The sequence below is a fragment of the Humulus lupulus genome, chromosome 2, assembly GCF_963169125.1.
Source record: "Humulus lupulus chromosome 2, drHumLupu1.1, whole genome shotgun sequence".
Lineage (NCBI taxonomy): Eukaryota > Viridiplantae > Streptophyta > Magnoliopsida > Rosales > Cannabaceae > Humulus > Humulus lupulus.
In genome coordinates this window covers 114,986,877-115,008,277 of record NC_084794.1, presented here as the reverse complement: position 1 = coordinate 115,008,277, position 21,401 = coordinate 114,986,877, and the positions used below count along the sequence as shown (strand labels likewise).

The following is a 21,401-nucleotide window of genomic DNA, read 5'->3' as shown; positions in this document are numbered from 1 at the left end:
TACATTTGCTTTTTGTAGAATGCCATTTGGATTATGCATTGCTCTTGCTACTTTCAGCGATGCATGATGTCACTATTTTCTGATATAGTGGAAAAGAGCATTGAGATATTTATGGATGATTTCTCGGTCTTTGGCCCTTCATTTGATATGTGTCTATAGAATTTGGAAAAGGTGTTAAAGAGATGCGAAGAATCTAATTTGGTCCAGAATTGGGAAAAATGTCACTTTATGTTGAGTGAAGGAATTGTTTTGGGCCATAAGATTTCGAGTAAAGGCATAGAGGTAGATCGTGCGAAGGTATTAACTATTGAGAACTTGCCTCTTCCAATTTCAGTTAAGGGTGTTCAGATTTTTCTTTGGCACGCTGGAGTTTATAAAAAATTTATTAAGGATTTCTCCAAGATTTATAAACCCGTATTTGCACTATTAATGAATGGAGCACAGTTTAATTATGATGTTGATTGTCGAAGAGCCTTCAATACTTTGAAAGAAAAATTGATCATTGCACCGATTGTGGTACCACCGAATTGGGAACTTCCCTTTGAATTGATGTGCGATGTGAGTGATTATGCAATTGGAGCAGTTCTAGGGCAGCGAGTTGACAAGGTATTCTGAACAATTTATTATGCTAGTAGGACCTTGAATGATGCTAAATTAAACTATGCAACTACTGAGAAGGAACTACTTGCCATCGTTTTTTAATTTGATAAGTTCAGACCATATTTAATTGGCAACAAGGTTATTGTCTACACAGACCATTCTGCTATTAAGTGCCTTATGACCAAGAAGGATGCAAAACCCCGCTTGATTCGATGGGTCTTATTATTGCAAGAGTTTGATATGGAAATTTTTGACAAAATGGGGACAGAAAATCTAGTTGCATACAATTTATCTAGATTGGAATTAGAAGAAGATCCTGATAAGAAAAATGTACAAATTGATGACAACTTTTCAGATGAACAATTATTTTTTATTGACGGAGAAGAAAAGCTACTATGGTTCGCAGATTATGTTAATTATTTGATAGTGAAGGTTGTGCCTCCTGACATGTCAAGGCAGCAACTTAAAAATTCTATTCGGAAGTTAAGCATTATTATTAGGATGAGCCCATTCTTTTTCGTCATTGTGCTGACCAAGTGATTAGAAGATGTGTCCTAGAAGAAGAAATGCTTTCCATTCTTACTCGTTGTCATACTTTTCATTCTGGTGGTCATTTCGGAGGAACAAGAACAGTAGAAAAAGTTCTGCAATGTGGGTTTTATTAGCCTAAGTTATTTAAAGATGCTAATGTCTTTGTCAAGAGTTGTGATCGTTGTCAAAGGACCGGTAATATATCAAGAAGAGATCAAATTCCAATGACTGATATTCTGGAAGTTGAGTTGTTTGATGTGTGGGGAATAGACATTATGGGACCTTTCCCGTCATCTTATAATAACAAGTACATTCTTCTTGCGGTGGACTATGTTTCTAAATGGTTGGAAGCTGTAGGAACTCCTCCTTGTGATGGTAAAGAGGTACTTAAATTCCTTCAAAAAAATATTTTTACCCGGTTTGGTACTCCAAGAGCAATTATTAGTGATAGAGGAAGTCATTTTTGCAACAAATCATTTACTGCTCTCTGCACTCATTACAAAGTTCATCATCGAAAGGCGTTGTTCTACCATCCACTTGCAAAAGGTCAAGCCAAAGTGTCAAATCGGGAGATTAAAAGCATCTTGGAAAAGACTGTAAATACATCGAGGAAGGATTGGTTGAAAAAGCTTGATGATTCACTGTGGGCATATCGCACAGCCTTCAAAACTCTGATCGGTATGTCACCGTATCGATTGGTGTTTGGTATGGCATGTCATTTACTGGTGGAACTTGAGCACAAAGCTTACTGGACTGTGAAAAGATTAAACGTTGATCTCTTTATGGCAGGACAAAAAAGGCTTATGGAGTTGAACAAGCTCGATGAATTTCGGAATGAAGCTTATAAGAATGCGAGGATTTATAAAGACAAGTCCAAGGCCTTTCATGATAAGCGAATACTTAGGAAGGATTTTCAACCGGGAGACAAAGTACTGCTATTCAATTCTCGATTTAAGCTCTTTCCGGATAAATTGAAGTCGAGATGGTCAGAACCATACACAATTGTTGTTTCATTTCCATATGGAGCGGTGCAAATTCATAGCGAGAAAACAGAACACTTTAAGGTAAATGGTCAGAGATTGAAACATTATTTGGAAGACCCGGTGGAAAAATGCAAGTCTGTGGTGATTATGGAACCACTCTGAATTGAAAGAAACCAAGAGTCCGGCAAAAAGATGTTAAAGACAGTGCTCTTAGGAGGCATTCCTATGTTTTTTTTTATTTTAATTTTATGTTATTTGTTTTTGTTTTGTTTGGAACAATGTTGTTAGGGATTTTGTTTTAGTTATATATTAGTTTTAATTTGGAATAAATTTGGTTGTAATTTATAAACCGTGAAAAACGCTAGGGCGCAACAAGAAAATACTTTTAAAAAAAAATTCTAAGCAGAGGCGCTACAGCACGGGTGTTAGGGCGCTACAGCGCTACTTCCAGACAGTTTCAGATTTTTTTTTTAGCATATAGCGCTACAGTGCTATACAAGTAGCGCTGCGGCGCTAGTTCCAGAACCAAAGCTGGCCAGAATGGCTAGGTAGCGCTACGACGCTCTACACATAGCACCATAGTGCCCTAAGCCTTCAAAAAAATTTTAAAGGTAAAAGGGTTTCGAAATTTTTCCCCAAACCTCATTTTCCTCTTCTCCCATTTCGTTTTCTCTCTATTCAAACCAACCCCTACCACCATCTATCCTCCATTAAAGCATCCTCCAAGATATTCCACTATACTTTACCATCTTCCTTCTTCATCCTTTCTCTTTTCTTAGCCCTATTACCCATTAATCTATTCCTTTCCATCAAAACCAATTTCTAAATCAAAGTTTTGAACTCTAAAAATCAAATTTTCAAATTTCTTGAAGAAAGTTCAAATTTTCAAGGGACTTTGGTCATTCAAGCACGCGGAAGGTCATTTCAAAGGCTAGTAAGTGTTTTCACTTCTTTTTATTTCAAGATTCTTTCCACATTTGGGGTGGGTACAAACTTTGCTTGTCTTTGGGTAGAAATTGGTTTATGTTGCTGTGATCCATGGTGTTTGGGTATTTGTTCTTTGATATTGGATTTGTAGGGTGATTTAGAAGAAGAAAAGTATATACTTTAAGGGGAGTTGTTGGTGATTTTTTTTTTTTTTTTTGGATTTGTGGTGTTGAGTGCATAGGTATTATGGCTCCTAAGAGTAAGGATGGGAAGTCTAAGGATAAAGGAAAAGGCAAAGCTTCTGCATCTCAACAAAGGGAGGACACACTGGAGCAGGAGTTTGATGAAACAAGATTTATTGATTATTCGGCTCAAGAACGGTATGAGAGGTTTGTAAGAAAGACTTTGATTCTAGAAAGAGAGGTGGAATTTCAATCTAAACCCTTTGATCATCAAATTTTTGAGTTGGTTAGAGCAAATCTAGCGGCTAGGAAGTGGGATGGCCTAGGCGAACGTATCATTGGTTTATGAATTTTATGCAAATTTGAAGGCTAAGCACAATGATAAAGTGTTTGTTAGAGGCAAGCGGGTGCCTTTCATCGCTGAATCAATTAATAAGGTGTTTAATGTGCCACATATAAGAGAGTTAGATGAGGAGTATTCATGATTTTTGAAAGGATACATAGACTATGCTGCAGTGGCTGAAAAGTTATGTTTTGAGGGAGCTCCGTGGAATCTCTCTGGTTCCTTGCCTAAGAGTATTTCTTCATGTCAGTTGAACATCGAAGCAAGGTTCTGGGCCTTCTTTGTGTGTGCTCGGTATGCCGGTAAGTCATGTGTCTGACATGACTAAGGATAGAGTGTTTTTTATGTATGCTCTAATGACGAGTATGAATGTCAACATGGGCTTGTGGATTAAAGAGAATGTTGAATACATCGAAAAAGGCAATATGTAACGCCCTGGAAAACCAAGACGGTTACAATGTTTGTTAATAAAGGTGTAAGACTTGCTAATCAAGTCATTTAGTTGAACATGTGTCGCTAAACCATTACTGAACTAAGGTTAAAAGATTTTGGTCAGAAAAGACAAATTTTCATTTAAATAAATGTTTGTTGCAAAATGCTGCGATGGGTTCTCAGTCGACGAATGGCTTGTTGGATGGAACGAATATGGAGATGCCCTCAGATGCTTGGGCGGACAGATGTGAAGACGGTATTAGGGGCACGGAAGAGGATTTCCAGTCGGATTCGAAGATCCATTGGCAGCAATTTCGATCTAGCAATCTCTCCTTTTCTGAGCCAAAACTAGAGTACACAGAACCTATCTTTAGAAATGGTCAGAAGCTGGCACAAGTAGATGCTGAAGAGGTGAGAATTCAGTCTGCTAATTGGAGTTCTGCAGTGGTTTGCATGGTTCTTGGTGCTAACCCTCCAATGGCTGTATTTGAGGGTTTCATTAAAAGGGTTTGGGGCCATCTTGGTATTGCCCAGATTTCTAGAATGACCTTGGGGCTCACCTTAGTTAAATTCAATGATGAAGCAACTAGAGACCACGTCCTAGAGAATGGAGTGCTACAATTTGATCGAAAACCTGTTATTGTGAGGCCTTGGACAGCTGATCTTAGTGCGATTCGCTTGGTTCGTTCGGTTCCGCTGTGGATTCGTCTTCATGATCTTGGACTCCAGTATTGGGGGAGTAAATGTCTGAGTGCGTTGGTTAGTACGATCGGCAAACCGCTGTTAGTGGATAAATTTACAAAGGAACGTTCTCGAGTCCAATTTGCTAGGGTGTTAGTTGAAATGGAAATTTCAGATAATCCCCCTCGTAATTTTCAGTTTATTAATGAACATGGTCAGGTGGTTGAACAAAGTGTAGAGTATGAGTGGCTGCCTACTAAATGTAAAAGCTGCTCTGGTTTTAGACATTCTATGGCAGAGTGTAGAAAGGACCTTAAGGCAGTTTGGGTAGAAAAAGTTCCCCCCCCCCCCCCCCCGACTGAGGAGAACCAATTAGAAAGAACGGACAAGTCAGAGGGAACTAAGGGAGGACCTTTGAATACTCAAGAGGAGGGGTCTCAAGCTACTGAAGAAGCTAAATCTGCTGAAGGTGTTATGTCTACTACAGAGGGGAATTCTTCTGGGCAGACTTTAGAAAGGAACAAGGAAGGACAGTGGCTCACCCCTAGACGAGTCAGTTCTCAAAAAACAGGCCTGTCTACTGGTGTCCATAAACAGGCTGAGTCGGCTCAGAATAAAGGTAACCAGTTTGGAATATTGCAGGATCAGGAAGGGGGAGGTAAGATTGGGAAGTTTGTATCTAGCTCTTCTAATGGATAGTTGTCCTATATTAAGTTGGAATATTAGGGGACTGGATAGGGTAAATAAACAGATATCAGTCCAAGATTTATTTAGGAAGAATAAGGTTGGTATAGGTGGTTTGTTGGAAGCCAAATTGCGTGGAAAGAAAATTGAGGAGTTTATGGAACACAGATTTCCTAATTGGGACTATTTCACTAGCCCGAGAACTGAAGGAAGGTTACTGATTCTTTGGAGAAAAGGTATTGCTAGTTTGAGCATCCTAGAAGATTCTCCCCAATTGGTTCACTGCATGATCAGGTTGGTTGGTCACAAGACAAGTTTCTTTGTTACATTTGTTTATGGTCTTCATTCAATTGATACTAGGAGGAGTCTTTGGCATGATCTATCTCGGCTATCTCTGTCTGTCAAAGCTTGGTTGGTTCTTGGTGATTTTAATGCTCCATTTTCTGTTGGAGATAGAACTGGTGGAAGCTCTCTGGCTAGCTCTGAGTTGGTAGATTCAGTTGGCTGGAAAAATGATGCCAAAGTTGAGGCTATCAAGAGTATGGGTTCCTACTTTACTTGGACGAATAACCAAGATGGTTTAGCTAGAATTTATTCCAAAATAGACCGTGCTCTAATTGATGAGGATTGGCTGGATTTATTTCCTCAAAGTGTGGCAGTTTTTCAATGGGAGGCGGTTTCGGATCACTGCTCTTGTATTGTTTCTAATATCTCTTTGAATTCTATGGGAACCAAGCTTTTTAGATACTATAATTTTTGGTCCAACCACCCTGATTTTAAGCAAATAGTCTTGTTGAGTTGGGAAGCCCCTGTGAAGTCGTCTGGGCTGAAGGCTATTTTTACTAGACTGATTCGTCTTAAACATCAACTGAAAAAGCTTAACAGGGACTGGTTTGGGGATGTGGGATTAGGCTATCATCTGGCCTTGGAGGAGCTGCGAACAACCCGTTTTCAAGCTCAAGAGAAGCCTCTTGACTCTCAGTTACAAGAGGCAGTTAAAGTGAAGGTAACAGCATTTAATTATTATGAAAAAATCTATCATAGTTTCTTAGTGCAGCGCAGCAAGATCAATTGGTTAAGACATGGGGATATGAATTATTCTTTCTTCCATACTTTCTTGAAGAGAAGGAAAACTGAGAACTCTATTGTTTCTTATACTAAAGATAATGGGGTTCTGGTTGATGATTTCAAGGAGGTTGTTAGCCATTTTTCCGAGCACTTTAAGAGTCATTTGGGCACTCCTAGTTCGGCTTCAGGGATGGTTGATCAGAATTATATGGATTTAGGCTCTAAGCTCTCAGTGGAGCAACAACTGTATCTGTTGAAACCCTTCTCTCCTAAGGAAATAAAGGCTGCCTTGTTTAGTATTCCCAATACGAAATCGCCTGGCCCTGATGGCTATGGTTCCGGTTTCTTCAAATCAATGTGGAAGGAAATTGGTCAGGATATTTGCTCAGCCATATCTCATGGTTTCTCTTCGGGTTAGTTTCCTAAAGAGCTTCATGAAACAACTTTGTCCTTAATTCCTGAAGTTGCGAATCCAGCTAGGGCCTCAGATTATAGACCGATTGCTTGTTGCTCAACTCTGTATAAAGTAATGGCTAAATTGCTATGTTCCCGTTTGGTAGTGGTGCTTCCTTATCTTGTTCAATCGAATCAAGGTGTGTTTGTTCGGGGTAGATCTATTGCTCACAATATCATGATTCTTCAAGATTTAATTAAGAATTATGGTAGAGCGATAACTTCTCCTCGGTGTGCGATAAAGATAGACATTAGCAAGGCATATGATTCGGTGGATTGGCTTTTTTTGGTTAACTTGTTAAAGGCCTATTGTTTTCCTTCGAAGTTCACTAACTGGGTCATGATATGTATAAGAAGTACTACTTACTCTCTGCTGATAAATGGGCGGGTTCAATGTACTTTCAAAGGGGGCAAAGGTTTGAGGCAAGGGGACCCAATGTCCCCTCTTCTCTTTGTTTTAATCTTGGAGTACCTGACTAGAAGTTTGCAAACTGATGCCAAGTCCTTTTTCTTTCGGTATCACCCGATGTGTAAGGACTTGAAGTTGATAAATCTTTGTTTCGCTGATGATGTCATCTTATTTTGTAAAGGGACTGTTGCGGCTGTTTCTGTTCTGAAAGACTCCCTTCAGAAATTTAGTGAAACTACTGGTTTGTCTATCAACTCCAAGAAGTCCCAGGTGTATTTTGGAGGAGTTGCAGCAGGAATTAGGACTGAGGTTTTACAGGGGTTGAACCTTTCAGCTGGATCCTTTCCTATGCACTATCTTGGAGTGCCTTTGAGGCCTACTAAATGGAAACACACGGACTGTGAACTCATTATCCAAAAGATGCGTATTAAACTGTTTTCCTGGTCTAGCAAACACTTATCCTATGCAGGTCGTTTACTTCTCATACAAACGGTGCTGTCTGGTTTAAGGAACTATTGGATGTCTATTTTCACTTTACCACAAAGCATCATCAAGGAAGTGGAGAAGTTATGTAGGCAATTTCTTTGGGGGGCCTCGGGTACTCGCTGTAAGTTTCATTTGGCTTCTTGGAACCAAGTGTGCTTGCCTAAGGCCTATGGGGGTCTTGGTCTAAGGGATGGTACTAGCTGGAATAGGGCCCTTCTTGCTAGGTATATTTGGGTTGTTTCGACTAAACAAGACTTGCTTTGGGTGAAATGGATTCAGCATGTCTACTTATAAGGAGTGAACCTCTGGGATTATGATTTGAAACATGATAGTAGTTGGTACTGGCGCAAGCTTTGTCACCTCAGAACTCGATTCAATGAACAAGAAATTCTGGCTGCTGGTGTCTCAGGAACTTTCAGACCTTCAAAGCTTTATTATAGCTCTATACACCAGCAAAGAGTGGCCTATAAAGAAGGCATCTGGTGTCGCACCATTCTTCCTAAACATAGATTCTTGTTATGGATGGCTATTAATTCTTTCCTTCTCACCAGAGACAACCTGGCCAAATGCACCATTCCCATTGACAGCCATCTCTGCCCTGTGTGTGAAGATCAAGTGGAGAGTCACAGCCATCTCTTTTTCGACTGCTACCTATCTCAAAAGATCTTGCATTGCATTTTTTCGTGAATGGGTTTTCATGCCTGGGCCTCCAGCTTCTCGGCTTGGACTGTGGGTCTCAACCTTAGCCAGCATAACAGAATGAGCATGACTATCAATATGATCTTGGCAGCTTCTGTTTATCAGATTTGGAGGAATAGAAATAGATGTATATATGATGGCTTCTCCCTGTCAGCTAACTGTATAGCTAAAGAGATTGTTACTTTAGTCCAGTATAGAATTTACAGTGTCCATAGTAGGAAGTCTCTTCCGAATTTTAACATTTTCTTAAGGAAACTAGCTAGTATGTAAGTGGTTTTTTGGTGTAGTCTGGCTGTTTCAGTTTAGTTCTGGGCTATTGCTTGGTTGTATATGTATGTTTGTTCAATGAAGCATTTTCTTCTTCTTGACCAAAAAAATGTTTGTTGCACGGGATCCCAAAAATAAACAGGGATAAAGAACAGTTTACAAAATCTCAAAGGTTATAAACAACCATAAGCCAATATAATGGCAAAATAGGCATTTTAGGGTCCCTTGTCCCTGTATCACCCTTCGGTCGTGACGGCCGAGCAGCTGGCTATGTCCATTCCCCCCCAGAGCTCTCCAAATCAGGGTTGGTCCAGCTTACCCTTGCCTTTACCTGCACCACATAGCACCCGTGAGCCAAGGCCCGACAAGAAAACCATATAACAGAGCATAATCAATAATCATTAGTCAAATAATTCACAAATCATCAATCAGACACTCAACAAATCATATTGTTCACATAATCAGTGATATCAATCTGCAAACCAATAATCAATCATCCAGGTAATAAACATGCCATAATCATCAGATTAACATCAATAAACATATCATACAATATCCAGGGTTGACGCCCTTAGGCTTCACCCTCTATTTAAACCACTGACTCTGGCTCACTTAGGCCAAGCTCAGTGATTACATAATTAACCTCAGCTATCAGTGGTCGAGCCGTGTCCTTGTGCGCCAATATTAATTTCGGCACTCTTAGGTTGTTTATCTCATGTCCCCGTGGCATAATACCATCATATGACACTACATACAAGTATAGGGAACTCTTAGTCCCAACATGACCACATAACCGGGTGCAGTTTTCTTACCTTTGTTTCTGAGCGGAGAAGGTGAACTGAGTCCGAGCATGTTCCTTAGCCTTGACCCTTGGCGACAAACCTAGTCACAAGAGTTATCGATATCTATCAACTCCCAATTAGAAATAAAATACTTAGATAGAAAAACTAGCCTCCAAGACCTCAATTTTTACTAAACCAGGCAGTAGAAATTATCCTGACCCCCTAGGTTCAAACCCCCGAGCCCCAACAACACTAAGAACACTTCCAAGTTCAAAACCCCTAGGCGAGTCGCGACTTGCCCCAAGTCAAAGAGCAAGCTCTCACACCAAAGGGGAGGTGGGTCGCGACTTGGCCAAGCAAGTCGCGGCATGCCCCCAAGTCAGAGAGCTCCCATGGCCAGGAGGGTCACACCCGCCGCGGCACCCCCTGCGAACCCAGGGAAAACCTAGGTTTTCCTCCTTCTTCCTTAAGCCAAGAACATACCAAATTACCTAGATTTTTCCCTCAAACTTTTCCCAGTTTCAAAATCAATTAGCAACAACTCAGAACCAATTTACCCATATAAATATCTCAAACACCTTAACAACATCCCTAAATAACTAGCCCAATTCAACTAAAATCCTTACCCCAATCTAGCTGCTAACTTCACCTTGAATACCCAAAATTCTACCTAACAAACTCATTGACAATCTAGAGCTGAAAAGCAAGAATTCATACCTCAAACCAGCTAGCCTTTCCTCTGAACTTCCAGCTCCTACACCCACCTTAATTCTCCTTCTCATTTCCTCCAAAAATGCCCAGCCCAAGCTTAGCACAAGCCCTTAACTATGGATAGTGAGAAAGAGTGTGTGCGTGAGGGTGAGGGTGAGGGAGAGAGAGACTTCAATTCAATTCCCCCTTCTTTCTTTCTTAATTGTTCTATACCTTTCTGCATTACTCTACGATAAAGGCTGAGCATATCTCTAATTTAGCAATGTCTAATAATCTCCAATATATCTCCTAAATTCCTGAAAATACCCCGAGGCTCCCCTGAGTCGGGTATAAATTCCCCACCGTGACTAATTCGCCAAACCGCTCACTACGAACTTCTCGAGCCATGTGCTACAAATATATCCACATAATAATGGTTCTAAAAAATTTATCACATATAATCACATTTATGCCCTTAATGGGCCAAAATTACAGATATGCCCCTATAATCTAAACAGGGCCTACATGCATACTAATATTTATAATCATGCATCTCATATATCCATATAACCATATAAGCATGCTTATCACATAGTCATGCATTAAATCATTTAAATCACACATAAACCAATTATTCCCTCCTGGCACACTAATCAAGGCCCTTAAGCCTTATTAGTAAATTTTGGGTCGTTACAACTATCCCCTCCTAGTGAGAATTTCGTCCTCGAAATTTACCTAAATAACTTGGGATACTGATCTCGCATCTCTGACTCAAGCTCCCAGGTCGCCTCCTCGACCCTGCTATTCCTCCATAACACTTTAACCAGAGGAATTGTCTTGTTCCATAGAACCTTGTCTTTCTGGTTTAAGACCTAAACCGGTCGCTCCTCATAGGACAAATCTGTCTCCAATTCCAAGTCTTCATACCTCAACACATGTGTCGTATCTGAGATGTACTTCCGAAGCATAGAAACATGGAATACATCATGAACTCCCGACAATGACGGTGGCAAAGCTAACCTGTAAACCACATGTCCAATCCTCTCCAGGATCTCAAAAGGTCCAATGAATCTAGGGCTTAGCTTGCCCTTCTTCCCAAACCTCCTCACCCCTCGCAGTGGTGAAACTCGCAGAAACATGTGGTCCCCGGGAACTCCATGTCCCTATGCTTAGGATTAGCGTAGCTTTTCTGCCTACTCTGTGAAGCGGGCATCCTAGCTCAAATCTTCTCAATAGCTTCACTAGTCTTCTGAACCATGTCTGGCCCCAAATACTTCCTCTCAACCATCTTATCCTAATGAATGGGCGATCTACATCTCCTCCCATATAACATTTCATAAGGAGCCACTCCAATGTTGATTGATAACTGTTGTTGTATGAGAACTCAATCAACGGAAGGTACTTACTCTAAGATCCCTCAAAGTCAATCACACAAGCCCTAAGCATATCCTCCAACACCTGAATCATCCTCTTAGACTGTCCATCAGTCTGAGGATGAAAGGCTATGCTAAACTTCAATTGAGTCCCCATAGTTTTCTGCAAACTACCCCAAAACTTGGAGGTGAAGATAGGGTCCCAGTCGGACACTATAGACTTAGGAATCCCCTGGAGACGTACGATCTCCCTCACATACAACTTTGCTTACTGCTCCACCATGCATGTTGTCTTCACTGGAAGAAAATGAGCTGACTTGGTGTATTTGTCCACTATCACCCACACCAAGTCATGAAGCCCCACTGTCCTAGGTAAACCTCCCACAAAGTCCATCTTAATATCCTCCCACTTCCACTCGGGAATACCCAATGACTGAAGCAACCCTGTTGGTCGCTGATGCTCAGCTTTCACCTGCTGACAGGTCAAACACCTGGCTACGTATTCCATGACATCCTTCTTTATCTCGGGCCACTAATACAACATCTGTAGATCCTGATACATCTTCGTTGTACCCGAATGAAGTGAGTATGGTGTAGTATGAGATTCATCCAGTATCTCTCATTTAATCCCCACATCATTCGGAACACAAATTTTACCCTGATACCGTAGCAGACCAACCTCAAAAAGAGAATAGTCCTTAACTGCCTCCGCTAAGACATTCTCTCTAACCTTCTTTAACTGAGCATCCACCATCTGACCTTCGTTAATCTGCTCTAGTAGGGTCGACTGCAAAGTAATGTTGGTCAACTGGCCCACCACCAATTCTATCCTCGTTTATGCAATCTCATCAGTCAGCTCTCTCGATATATAGGTGGAACTAAATAGCTGACCCGGGCCCCTCCAGCTCAATGCATCTACCACTACGTTGGCTTTCCACTGATGGTAAAGAATATCATAGTCATAGTCCTTTACAAACTCCATCCAATGCCTATACCTCATGTCCAGGTCCTTCTGCGTGAAGAAGTACTTCAAACCCTTATGATCGGTGTATATCTCGCACTTCTTCCCATATAGATAATGTCGCCAAACCTTCAGTGCGAATACCATTGCTGCCAACTCCAAGTCATGGGTAGGATATCGCTACTCGTACTTCTTCAGCTGCCATGATACATAAGTTATAACCTTCTCGTTCGGCATCAACACACAGCCCAAACCCAACCTCGATGCATCACAATATACCACGAACTTTCCTCCCTCCGAAGGAAGACTCAGCAACAGGTGCAGTAATAAGTCGCTGCTTCAACTCTTGAAAATTAACCAGACAAACTTCAAATTCTTCCGTGTTAGTTCTGTCATCGGTATAGCAATCTTCGAGAACCCTTCTACAAATCGTCTGTAGGAACCCGCTAACCCAAGAAACTCCGAACCACTGAGGCGTTCCTTAGCCTCGGCCAATCTCTCACTACCTCCACCTTGGATGGATCCACCTTAATTCCATCTTCACCAACTATATGTATAATGAATGTCACTTCTGGTAGCCAAAACTCACACTTTTTAAACTTGGCGTACAATCGGTGCTCTCTCAACCTCTGCAAGACCTGTCAAAGATGTAGCTCGTGCTCTGTCTCTGAACTGGAATACAATAAAATATCGTCAATGAAGACAACCTCTGCAAGACCTATCGTAGATGTTGTTCATCTCTTCCTCAAAACTGGAGTACACTAGGATGTCATCGATGAAGACAATCACAAACTGATCTAAGAAATCCTTGAACACCCTGTTCATTAAATCCATGAAGGCTGCTGGGACATTGGTCAAACCAAATGACATAACCAGAAACTCATAGTGCCCATACCTCATTCGGAAGGTCGTCTTCGGTATATCCTCGTCCTTGATCCTCAGCTGGTGATAACCAGATCGAAGATCAATCTTCGAGAATACCGTCTTTCCCTGCAGCTGATTAAAAAAGCCGTCAATCCTTGGTAGAGGATACTTATTCTTGATGGTCAACTTGTTCAACTCCCTGTAGTCTATACATATCCTCAGAGTCCCATCCTTCTTCTTCACAAACAAAACTGGAGCAGCCCATGGCGAGTAGATATGCCTGATAAACCCTAAATCCAGAAGTTCCTGTAGTTGTAACTTCAATTCCTTCAGTTCTGACGGTGCCACTCTATATGGTGCCCTCGACACTGGCTCTGTCCCCGGTGCCAACTCAATAACAAACTGAATCTCCCTGTGCGGCAGAAACCCTGGTAAATCATCAAGGAATACATCCAAGAATTCACGAACCAATCTAGTCTCCCCCGGCCCTGTCGGCAAAACCCTAGTAGTATCCACCACACTAGCCAGAAAGCCTATACATCCTCCCTGTAATAATTCCCTGGCTCTCAGCGCTGATATCATGGGAATGCAAGGTCCACATACAGCTCCCACGAAAACAAAAGGATCCTCGCCCTACGGCTCAAAGGTCACCATCTTCTTCCTACAATCAATAGTAGCTTCATATCTAGCCAGCCAATCCATCCCCAAAATCATGTCAAAATCCTCCATACCCAATTCAATCAAGTCTACTAACAACTCCCTACCATCAACCATCACTGGCAGTGCTCTAATCCACCTCCTAGAAACTACCAGTTCCCCTGTAGGCAATATAGTCCCAAATCTCGCAGTACAATACTCACTAGATCTACACAATCTATCAATCACCTTACTAGAAACAAATGAATGTGTAGCACCAGAGTCAATCAATACAGTAAAAGGAGAGCCAGCGCTGGAAAGTTGACCTGTCACCACCGAGGGACTAGTCTCGGCCTCTGCCTGCGTCAAGGTGAACACTCAAGCTAGAGTCAAGCTGTCCACCTTCCCTGCTTCCCCTTTCTTCACTGACGGGCAGTCCTTCTTGAGGTGTACCACCACCCCGCACACAAAATAGGCCTTAGCCTGACATTCGCCCGGATGGAGTCTTCTGCATCTTGTGCACTCTAGATAGCTCCTCCATGTATCACCGCCTCCCTGACGACCACCCTAAGCACCCTGATCCTTTCTATCAAGACCAGCAGCAGTCGAAGTGTCAGGGGTCTTCCTCTTCAGATCACTGGGGCCTCCACCCCTACCAGACCCAGAATATGGAGGCACCGCTCTGCGACCCTCTCGTCTTGCATCACTCTCCCTCCAGATCTTGTTCTCCGCTTCCTCAGCGATAAGAGTCTTCTCAACAGCCTGGGCATAGGTCATCCCCCCGGGTACTGTTGTAATTCTCACATCTCGGGCTATCATAGCATTAAGCCCTCTGATAAACCTGTCCTGCCTAGCTGCATCTGTAGGCACAAGATCTGGTGCGAACTTTGCAAGTCTGTTGAACTTCAGAGCATACTCTGTCACCGTCATGTTGCCCTGAACCAACCCCACAAATTCATTAACCTTCGCTGCCCTGATGGCAACATTATAATATTTCTGACTGAACAAATCCTTAAATCCAACCCAACCCAGAGTAGTAACATCCCTGGTTTATGATGCCACTTCCCACCAAATGCGGGCATCCTCTCTTAGCATATATGCAGCACAGGCCACCCTGTCATGACCCTCTACCCTCATGAAGTCTATAATAGCAGTAATCATACTCATCCACTGTTCGGACTTTAGTGGATCTAGTCCCCCCTCAAAACTTGGAGGAAGATTTCTCCAGAATCGCTCATACAATAGTTCCCACCTATTCCCAACCTCCACTTATGTACAACTAGTGCCACTATATGTGGCATAATGGATGCAATAGTCCCTGACGGAGCCTGTTGTCTTAGAAGTCAGATATGCTCATCTTGGCTCTGAAGTCGTGCTTGCATATCTGCCATAATCTGCTGCAGTTCTTAGGGACTGGCGGAGGGTTCTGGCCCTGGTCATTATCTCTTGCCTCAGACCTAGTGTTGGTTAGTCGTATAGATCATCTTGGATGCATAGCTTTCCAAGTTAATCTGCAATCAATGACTTGACAGTCAAACTATGATGGCAGGGTAACAATCTTTCCATGCATCACCATTAGAACACAACCAATCACAAGCAGTCAAGATATAACAATGTATCCAAATATTCACCCACATGCAATAGCAATGATAATAAGCATGCCTTAATATCATCACACAACAATCAAGGGCCATGCCCTATCAGTATCTCATGCTCCCTATTAATCAAACATATATCAGCATTCATAATTCTTTCCAGTCAATTAAGCATATAAACATGTATACACAATTACCAAACCCTGATCCGAGCTTGTCTTTAGCAGTGAATGTACATGTCCAGCCAGTCTTCAAGAACCCTTAATCCTAGACCGCTCTGATACCAAGTTGTAACGCCCTGGATAACCAAGACTGTTACACTGTGTGTTAATAAAGGAGCAAGACTTGCTAATCAAGTCATTTAGTTGAAAATGTGTCGCTAAACCATTACTGAACTAGGGATAAAATATTTTAGTCAGAAAAGACAAATTTTCATTTAAATAAATGTTTGTTACACGGGATCCCAAAAATAAATAGGGATAAAGAACTATTTACAAAATCTCAAAGGTTATAAACAACCATAACCCAATCTAATGGCAAAATATGCATTTTAGGGTCCCCTGTCCCTGTATCACCCCTTGGCCATGATGGCCGAGCAACCAACTATGTCCATTCCACCCCCAGAACTCTCCAAATCAGGGTTGGTCCATCTTACCCTTGCATTTACCTGCACCACGTAGCACCCGTGAGCCAAGACCCAACAATAAAACCATATAACAGAGCATAATCAATCATCATTAGTCAAATAATTCACAAATCTTCAATCAGACACTCAGCAAATCCCATTGTTCACATAATCAGTGATATCAATCTATAAACCAATAATCAATCATCCAGGTAATAAACATGCCATAATCATCAGACTAACATCAATAAACATACCATACAATATCCAAGGTCGATGCCCTTAGGCCGCACCCTCTATTTAACCCATTGACTCTAGCTCACTTAGACCGAGCTCAGTGATTATATAATTAACCTCAGCTACCAGTTGACGAGCCACGTCCTTGTGCGCCAATATTAATTCTGGCACTCTTAGGCTGTTTATCTCATGTCCCCATGGCATAATACCATCATATGACACTACATACAAGTATAAGGAACTCTTAGTCCCAACACGACCACATAACCGAGTGCAATTTTCTTACCTTTGTTTCCGAGCGGAGAAGGTGAACTGAGTTCGAGCACATTCCCTAGCCTCAAGCCTTGGTGACAAACCCAGTCACAAGAGTTATCGATATCTATCACCTCCCAATCAGAAATAAAATACTTAGATAGCAAAACTAGCCTCTGAGACCTCAATTTCTACTAAACCGGGCAGTAGAAATTGTCTCGAGCCCCTAGGTTCAAACCCCCAAGCCCTAACAACACTAAGAACACTTCCAAGTTCAAAACCCCCAGGCGGTTCGCGACTTGCCCCAAGTCAGAGAGCAAGCTCTCACACCAAAGGGGAGGCGGGTCGCGACTTGGCCAAGCAAGTCACAGTGCGCCCCCAAGTCAGAGAGCTCCCATGGCCAGGAGGGCCACACGCGCCACGGTACCCCCAGGCTGGGTTGCAGCGTACCATGTGAACCCGGGGAAAACCTGGGTTTTCCTCCTTCTTCCTTAAGCCAAGAACATTCCAAATTACCCAGATTTTTCCCTCAATCCTTCCCCAGTTTCAAAATCAATCAGCAACAACTCAGAACCAATTTACCCATATAAATATCTCAAACACCTTAACAACATCCCTAAATCACTAGCCCAATTCAACTAAAATCCTTACCCCAATTCAGCTGCTAACTTCACCTTGAATACCCAAAATTCTACCTAACAAACTCATTGACAATCTAGAGCTGAAAAGCAAGAATTCGTACCTCAAACCAGCTAGCCTTTCCTCTGAACTTCCAGCTCCTACACCCAGCTTAATTTTCCTTCTCATTTCCTCCAAAAAGGCCCAGCCCAAGCTTAGCACAAGCCCTCAACTATGGAGAGTGAGAAAGAGTGTGTGCGTGAGGGTGAGGGAGAGAGAGACTTTAATTCAATTCTTCCTTCTTTCTTTCTTAATTGTTCTATACCTTTCTGCATTAGTCTAGGATAAAGGTTGAGCATATCTCTAATTTAGCAATGACCATAATGCCCTCCCAAAATATAACTAATATAAAACTTAATCTAGGGGCAAAGTTGTCATTTGTCCCCAATTCCCACTATTTCCTTAAGTGTTCGTAATATTTACCACTTAAATCCTATCATCCAATTGATCACCAATTATTTATCCAATGTCTAATAATCTCCAATATATCTCCTAAATTCCCGAAAATACCCACAAGTTCCCCCGAGCCGGGTATAAATTCCCCACCGTGACTATTTCGCCAAACTGCTCACTAGGATCATCTCGAGCCATATGCTGCAAATATATCCACATAATAATGTGGTCTCGACAGTTTATCACATATAATCACATGTATGCCCTCAACGGGCCAAAATTACAGATATGCCCCTATAATCTAAACAGGGCCTACATGCATACTAATATTCATAATCATGCATCTCATATATCCATATAACCATAGAAGCATGCTTATCATATAGTCATGCATTAAATCATTTAAATCATACATAAACCAATTATGCCCTCCCGGCACACTAGTAATTTTTAGGTCGTTACACCATACCATTGGAGGATTGGGCCATGGGTCTGTGATCACTATGTTATATTACAAAGCTTGAGTGCCCGAGTTTGTAACAGATATTTATCAGTCATTGCAACAGCCTTTATTTGTTACTTTAATGAAGGATTATCCCGAGCTTGTTCTTTATGTGTCGCATACAAGAAAGAAGGGAAGCGTCATGCTGAACCTGAGGTGGAGGAGAACGCAAAACAATTGTCACAGGAGGGTAGTCTTAACCCTAGAATGTAGTACATCCATGATCGGTTGGATTATCTTATTCAACAAAATCAATACATGGTCTAACAGCATCAGATGATGAATCAGTACATGAGACAGCGGTACGAGTACGAGGTAAACCATGTGACTCGTTTAAATAATTTAGTGAGTCGTTGTTCTTTGAATGATGCAGATCAGAATTATTTTGCTCCACTGCCACCGTATCCACCGTATTATCTACTATTTCCACCACCTCCGCCATTTGTTAGATTTCAACAACCACATCCTCCACCGTCTCAACCATTTGAGGGACCTTCGTCAAGCCTCCACAAATGCCATACTGATGTGGTTGTACAAGTAAGTCTCTTTTCTCATTCTTTATGCACTTTAACATTGCGGACATTGTTACCTTTTAAGTTTGGGGGAGGGATTTATTTTTAGTTTTATGTTATTTTATGTGTTTTTTAGTTTGGTTTTTTTTAGCTAGTTTGTATTGAGTCGTGTTTTAGAGTGTAAATTAAGTTGATGACAATTGCCATTTTAATTTGATTGATTGTTATGTAGTATAATCCAAAGGAAAAGTTGATGTGCTTCTGAAAACAACCTGTGTGCTTGGTTAGATTACTTTGTTTTTTCACTGTGATCTGTTGACATTAGAGATCTATTGCTCATAAATTGCAAATGTTATAATTGAGTATTTTATGCATGTCGAATTTGGATTGTGGATTGAATTATATTGAAAAATTCTAGAACCTGTTTGCTTACTATTTGAGATGAAAGTTGAAACAATGCACATTTAGGAAAAGGATATAGGCAATTTTTGGACTGGTTGTGCCTTTCAAGCTATCCCTATTAAATTTTATCCTTAGTTAACCCTTTTGAGCCTTATAACTATTTTCTTGTTAACACGTTCTTTTGAGCCTAGCTGTGAAATGGATTACCATTTACTCTTTTTGACCCATACCATGAGCATGAAAACTATTATATGAGGGGAGTGAATGTGTAATGGGATTCAGAAAATTCCTTGTGATTGAGAAAAGTGAAAGAAAGAAAAGAAAAAGAAAGTGCAAAATGATTACACTCCCAAACAGTTATCTATTGAAAAATCAAAGTTTGGGGGAGTGTATTATGAGAAAGAAAAATAAGAATGAGTTGGTTTTGAATAGTTTTCTTAATCGTTGAAAAGAAAGAAAACAACAACAAAAAAACAAGGGATGAGTGGTTTGAAATTGATGGGAAAGTTTGTTAGTTGGAATGCTTGTGGTATAATTAAACTTAAACTGTTTCTTCATCTACCTGTACCTAAGCCTTCTATTACAACCTTTGGAAAGTCCTATTGATTCTTATTTGTGCATTTGTTTATATTAATGGAGAATAGTAAGTAGTGCAGGCATATGGAAATAACTTGGTTATGTGGTTAGTTGGTGAGAATTTGATGTGCATAAAGTGGTTCAATTATTTTATTTGCGAGTTAGGAGTAAATGAGCTTTGGCGTTAATAAATTGCAGTGAAAGGGTGAAGTATTTTGACTGAAAATCTAGATTGATGTTTTAAATAGCATGTTGCTTTCCTGAGAATTATATGTGCATAGCAGTCTTGAGTGTTGGAATTGGTTAGTTATGTCAACTTGGTTTGCTTATGGTTGAGTCTAGTTCGATTATTTACTCGAGGGCGAGTAAATGATTAGTTTGGGGGAGTTTGATCAACGATTTTTAGGTTCGTTTATGGTCTAGTTTTTAGGAAGGTTTTAATTAGTTTAGGGTTATTTTGTTGTAGAATTATGCTTGTTTGTTCATGTTTCAAGTTTTTGATGCTAAGATGGTGAAAAGAGTGGAATGAAGTGAAAGTGGGAGAAAATGAAGTTATTTTGGAGAAAATCGTGTCATTTTGGAGCAATAGGTCCAAGTACTATTTCTGTGGATAGCGCTACAGTGCTAGGAAGACGACCTCAAGCCATTTGTTTCTGTAATTAGCGCTACAGCACTTCAAAACTAGCGCTACAGCGCTTGAAGGCTCTGAAGATTAGCGCCCCAACACCACATAACTAGCGCTACAGCGCTATCGACGCAGTTTTGAGATCTGAAGCCACTTTTAGAAGGACAAAACGGTCTTTTCACTTGGGAGCATTGGAAAACTATTTAAGGGACATTAATCTGAAAATTTAAGGAAGATTTTTAGTTTTAAGAACCCTAGATCGAGAAAAGACTATTGTAATTAGATTTCTTTTTCTGGTTTATGACTTTCTAGATTTCTTCTTCATCTGAATTATTTAATGTTATTTTCTATAAACAATTATCTGAATTTTATTGTCATCATGTTATCTATGAACTAAATCTTTTATCTAGGGATTAATGTAGTCGCTTGAATTTCAATTTAATTTTATTATGATGTTCTATTGATACTTCTTCTCTATTCTAATATATATAACGTGTTTAATGCTAGTAAATACTTGATCACTATTTACTTGATTTAGTGGTTTTGATTCAAAATTTGAAAGATGAGAATTGAATATGCTATCATTATATAGACATAGGTTGCATATTGGACGAAATTACCTATATGACTTATGTAGAAATTAGGTTTCCATGCTTAATGTCTTCTATATGTTTAAGTTTATCACAGACATGTAGAAAACTTGCATATAGGCTGAGATCTTATATCTTGAAAAAGAATAGGAATCGATTTATGTTAACCTGCTATTAGAATAAGAAGAAGAGATTTAGAACTAATTAGTAAAATTAATAGAATGAAAAGTTGATGAAATTAATTCCTAGGCTTTTTATTATTGATTTTTAATTCATTGATTCATTGTTCTTTTTACAGTTATTTTAATTGTGTTTGTAGTTTAGAATTATTCATCTTAATTTTTATCACCAAATAGAATTTGA

General features: G+C 40.5%; 1 protein-coding gene across 1 annotated transcript; it reads left to right on the top strand.

The window, feature by feature from the left end:
• Positions 1 to 4,169: 4,169 nt before the first annotated feature.
• On the top strand, positions 4,170 to 6,849 carry LOC133814628 (uncharacterized). Its single transcript, XM_062247565.1, has 3 exons — positions 4,170 to 5,337; positions 5,474 to 6,369; positions 6,487 to 6,849. Exons 1-3 carry the CDS (start codon positions 4,170 to 4,172, stop codon positions 6,847 to 6,849), a joined length of 2,427 nt encoding a protein of 808 aa, XP_062103549.1.
• The last annotated feature ends 14,552 nt before the right edge of the window (positions 6,850 to 21,401 follow it).

Bases quoted from the DNA above. Each gene is read 5' to 3' on its own strand.
- LOC133814628 (XM_062247565.1), top strand. From the start codon at position 4,170: ATGGGTTCTCAGTCGACGAATGGCTTGTTGGATGGAACGAATATGGAG. The intron at 5,338-5,473 runs GTAAGATTGGGA...AGGTTGGTATAG, and splicing joins GCAGGATCAGGAAGGGGGAG to GTGGTTTGTTGGAAGCCAAA. The intron at 6,370-6,486 runs GTAACAGCATTT...ACTTTCTTGAAG, and splicing joins AAGAGGCAGTTAAAGTGAAG to AGAAGGAAAACTGAGAACTC.